General features: G+C 39.6%; 1 protein-coding gene across 4 annotated transcripts in view; it reads right to left on the minus strand.

Moving 5' to 3' along the window:
- Positions 1 to 5,000, minus strand: part of kiaa0753 (KIAA0753 ortholog) — a 23,012-nt gene that overhangs the window by 817 nt on the left and 17,195 nt on the right. For all 4 annotated transcript variants that reach the window (XM_088428131.1, XM_088428130.1, XM_088428129.1 and 1 more), the window contains exon 18: positions 4,428 to 4,649. In XM_088428131.1, the coding sequence (XP_088284257.1) occupies positions 4,428 to 4,649 (222 nt within the window). The remainder of the gene's footprint in view (positions 1 to 4,427; positions 4,650 to 5,000) is intronic.

The raw sequence follows: 5,000 nt of genomic DNA on the forward strand, positions 1-5,000 counted from the left end.
CTGCACAACTCAACCGTAAAAAATATATTTCAGAAGTGAAAAAAACAAAAGGAGATCATGGAGAGAACAAAAAAAGAAAATGTGCTTTCACAAGTGTGCTCACACTCTTATTACTAAGTTAAGAAATCAACTCACCATTAATGGGATCTATACACGGAACAAATAAATTGGAAAAAACATATTTGAGGAGAAAAAAAAGACAATGTTGAATGGAAGTAAGATAAAGTTAACCCTAAAAGCAATAATGTGATTGCACAGGTGTGCACACCCTCTTGTTACTGGGTTAATAAATAAACAAAAACGATTAATGTGATCTATAATCTGTACAAGTCAATTGAAAAATTTTTAAAAAAAAAGATAATGTAGTTGTACAAGTGAGCGCACCCTCTTATGGTTGAGTTGCAGTAAGAATTGACCAATCACATTTAAACTTGTGTAGAATGGGAGTCACTATCCATGAGCCACTAAATAACACACCTTTCATGACCAAATATAACTTGATATATTTGAAAAGTTAGATCCTTCTGACAGCTTAAAATCCACGTGTGGACCAGTGTTTTTGCTGTAAAATGTGACTAAAAAGTGTCAGGAAATGTTTATTTCTGGTAAAACAGAAGCCCTTTATATGTTAGCTGGCGTATGACAACTGCCATTTAGCAGGAATTTGAATTTGACTGATTAATTCTGAACACATCCCCAGTTATAAAATGATGGGCACACTTGGCCAAGCCACATTATCTCAGTTGTAAAGTTTATATTCCCCCTCTAAAAGATTTCATATCTTTTTCGGTTGCGTTTTACAGCTTTTGGGTCACATTAACGGTGGAATTTTTTTTTTACAATTTTCATTTTTTTTCATTGGAGTTGTATAATTATTTAAGACAGATCGACAATGGATGTATCTGCAAGCCGCAATGTGTGTAACAAGGCATGCGGTATGTTAATTGAACACCCTCGTAGCCTGAGCCCTGCGCCCAGGTGGGTGTTAGTGAATATTTATAGCGTCAAAGAAATAAGCAAGTAAATTAGTTTTTTTTTGTGTATGGGAGCAACAGGCAGATGTGACGTGCTGAGATTGTTGAAGTGCTTCCGCATATTAAGCTTGACCGGCGGCGCAGATGTGTTGCTCCGAACATTAGCGAGGGAGCCGTAATAGACACTTACTGTTTGTGCTCCGACGCAAATACGCTATAAAACAAGAAGAATAATCTCTGAGGATATTTGAATATCAGAAACGATGAGAGTAGGGGTGGGAGTCTTCATCTGCACTGCAGCAACTCAACAATTCTGTTGAGTATGTAAATGCGAGAGTGGGAGAGAGAGTGAACCATAAAAATCCCCTTCATCCTCTCTGGGAATGAGAATGCAATGTCATCAACAAACACAGTGCAGTTTGGTACATGTGGAATTAGAAGAACCACACAGGGTTCTTTCCAAGCGCAGCGAGGGAAGGTCTGGAGAGAAAATATGCAAATAGTAAGTGTCACGGCCTGGATTTATACCACAGGGTGTGCAATTCCGAATTACTGCCAATATGCCATTTTATGGAGTGTCTATTTGCGAATTGCACATACTGTAAGTAACGCAACCAGCATAAACAATGGGTAGTGACAGCATAAAAGTAAACAATAACGCGTAAAGCAGACAAATATTAGACATTACGATACTGCAAGTTTCATTACAGCCTGGGCTCACTGACCTTTTAATATTCCATGCACCGCTAATATAGCTTATCCACATCATATTCATGCCAATACACCTCTATAAAATATGTGGACATGACATTTAACGCCAATACTGCAGACATCATATTGTCACTGTCAGCTAGAATCCTCATATCTCCAACACGACACTTTTCAAGAGGTGAAAGAAAATGCCATCTTTGTTTGAGTTAGCAAACACCACATCGTCCAAGCCTGCGTTACAACATAAATTTAAACTGTGCTCGGCAACACACTATCCTGCGCCTCCTCCAAATCTCTCTCCATAAATGTTGGTCTGTAAAAAATTTGCCATCTGAAACTGCACATTTGAGCCAGCATGATTTGTGAAAAAGGTGATCAGCAGGTACAGCAACTGTGTCAGGCTGTTAGCATCAAAGTGCGCAAAGTCATTTACGTCTATCATGGAATTCTATGTGGAGCACTTGAGCGCTGATAGCTGGGAGCTAATTTATGCTAGATGCAGCTATAACCAAGCCGGAGCCACCATTAAACACCGGCATCAGCTGTCATATGTCAAAGTCAGAGTAATTAAGTAATTTGTTAGCTCCCTGAATTGGCGATCGATTATGATTATGGAGCAACATTGGGTTGTTTGTATCATGTACCAAGGCATTTGTGACCATATATTTTTGATAAACTAAAGTTGACTTTCTCATTGGGTTTTCAACGTGTTTTACTTTTAAGCAGAGCATTAACAATTGTTATTGGGATTGGCTTGACATTTTTCCGACAAATATATTATTAGTGGGTATTAAAGACAAAATGCGTCGCGCACTTTTTTTTCCTTGGAATCAAGCTACTCAAATCACTATGTCCTACTTCAACCCTAATTTACAGTGCATCTGGAAAATATTTCCAAGCGCTTCACTTTTTTCACATTGTGTCAGGTTACATCCTCGTTGCAGACTGTAATTAATCTTTTGTCTCAAAATTATACATACATCACCCCATTATGACAACATGAAAAAAAAGTTTGTTTTTTTAAAATGGAAAACTAGGAAACAACATTTACATAGGTATTCACAGATTTTGCTTAATACTTTGTAGATTCACTTTTGGTGGCAATTACAACCTCAAATGTTTTTAAATAAGATACAAGCTTAGCACAACTATCTTGAGGTAGTTCTGCCCATTCTTCGATGAAATATATTTTAAGCTCGGTCGGGTTGGATGGGAGATGTGTGTGCACAGCCGTTTTTCCGGTGTCTCCAGAGATGTTCACTTAGATTCAAATCTGGGCTCTGGCTGAGCCACTCCAGGACATTCACATACAGTCGTGGTTCTGAAACCAATCCTTTGAGCTTTTGGCTGTGAGCTTCCAGTCGTCCTACTGAAAAATGAACCTTCATCCCAGTCTGATGTCAAGAACGCTCTGAAGCAGGTTTTCCACCAGGATATAGCTGTCCGGTATATCATTGTATTCATTTTTCCTTCTATCCCGACTAGTCTGCCAGTTGCTGAAAAACATCCCCATTGCATGAAGCTGCCACCAAAATATGCCATTGTAGGGAGGGTATTGTCCTGGTGAAGAGTGTTGCCTGGTTTCCTCCAAACATGACACCTGGGATTCCCACCAAAGAGTTCAATAATTTTGTTTTTTATGATCTGAGAGTCATTCAGGAAGGTTTTTTTTTTTTACTTCCAGTCATTCAGGAAGGTTTTTTTTTTTTACTTCCAGTCATTCAGGAAGGTGCCTTTTGGCAAATTACAGACAGGCTGCCATGTTCCTTTTATTAAGGAGTGCCTTTTGTTTGTCCGCTCTACCAAACAGACCTGATTAGTGGGTTGCTGGAGATTTGGTTGTGCTTCTGGAAGGCTCTCTTCTTTCCACAAAAGAATACTGGCGCTCTGGAATGACCATCGGGATCTTGGTCACCTCCCAAACTAAGGTCCTTCTTCTCCGATTGCTCAGTGGTTGGCCAGCTTTAGGAAGAGTCCTTGTTCCAAGCATCTTCAATTCATGAATAATGTGCTAAACGGGACCTTCAAAGCTGCAGAAACCTTTCTATGTCCTCCAGATTAATGTCTCAAGACAATCTAGTCACGAATCTATAAACAATTCCTTTGATTTCATCCTTGGTGTTTCCGTTCTGACATGGCACCATCATCTGTGGGACCATTGTGTGCCTTTCCAAATAAAGTCCAATTGCAGGTGGACTCGGATTACGTAAAATGGAAGATCAGTCAAAAAAAAAAAAAAAAAAAAACACATTGTCATAATGGAAGTGTGAAGAATTTTGAGGTAAGAGATTCTACTCTAATTTGGAACCAGGCTGTAAGATAACAAAATGTGGAAAATGTTGAAGCGCTGTGAATACTTACCTGTTGCACTGTATTCCTATCATACTGTAATGTGCATCAAAATAAACATAAAACCATTCTAAAATCATGTTCAATTGCTAATATGCAAAAAAAAAAAGCACATTTATTAGGGTCCAGTCTCCGTTCACATAAATTTACCTCCTCATGTCAGCCTGCAAGCTCTGCCTTCTTAAAGGTGGATATATTACACACTACTACAATAGGTTGTACGCTATCATTTTTTTTTTTTGGTGTGGGGGGGGGGGGGGGGGGGGGTGTTATTGTGTACTTTGAATGTTTTTTTTGTGGGGGGGGGTTATTGTGCACTTCGAATGTTTTTAAAGAAGTCTGTTTTATTAAGTTAGTTAGGTAGTAGTAGGGGAACAACGGGAGTCTAGTTACCTATCTGCGATGGACCAGAAATTGATGTCGCGACTGCCACCCTCGTGAGCCGCATTGCGCAGGTATGAATCGTAGTCCTCCCGGTAGTGACGGATATTTCTCAGCATCTCTCCCGACACGCTGATAACCGTCCTCACGGCGTCATTCTCCTTGGGACCAGGAAATATCAGAGGGTCATCTTCCCGAGAAACCTCCTCCATCAGGCTGCTCTCGAAGAGGATTCTTTAGAGGAGACAAGAAGATTCTGGTGTGTCAAGATGACTTTTTTTCACCTTGAGTGTTTACACTTGGAGTTGGCACATTTTGTGCTCAGGTGTCACATTTAGAGACTTCTGAATTTAAAAAAATAACAATACATTGAAATCAACCTATTCTTTTTTGGGTGGTTGGGGAGAAGTACATCAAATATCACAGGATCTATGATGATGTAAATGCTGGTTGGGTTGGTGTAAAGAACAAAGCAGGGCATATTTTAACCTCTTCCACTCAAGCTTTAGATGGGACGAGTGGGGTCTGTCATCAATGAATGACGTCTTCTGTTCGCTGAGGTGAACAGAGTAAGATTTTCAATGT

The sequence above is a fragment of the Hippichthys cyanospilos genome, chromosome 11 (assembly GCF_059441005.1).
Source record: "Hippichthys cyanospilos isolate Australia breed blue-spotted pipefish chromosome 11, RoL_Hcya_1.0, whole genome shotgun sequence".
NCBI classification, from domain to species: Eukaryota; Metazoa; Chordata; class Actinopteri; order Syngnathiformes; family Syngnathidae; genus Hippichthys; species Hippichthys cyanospilos.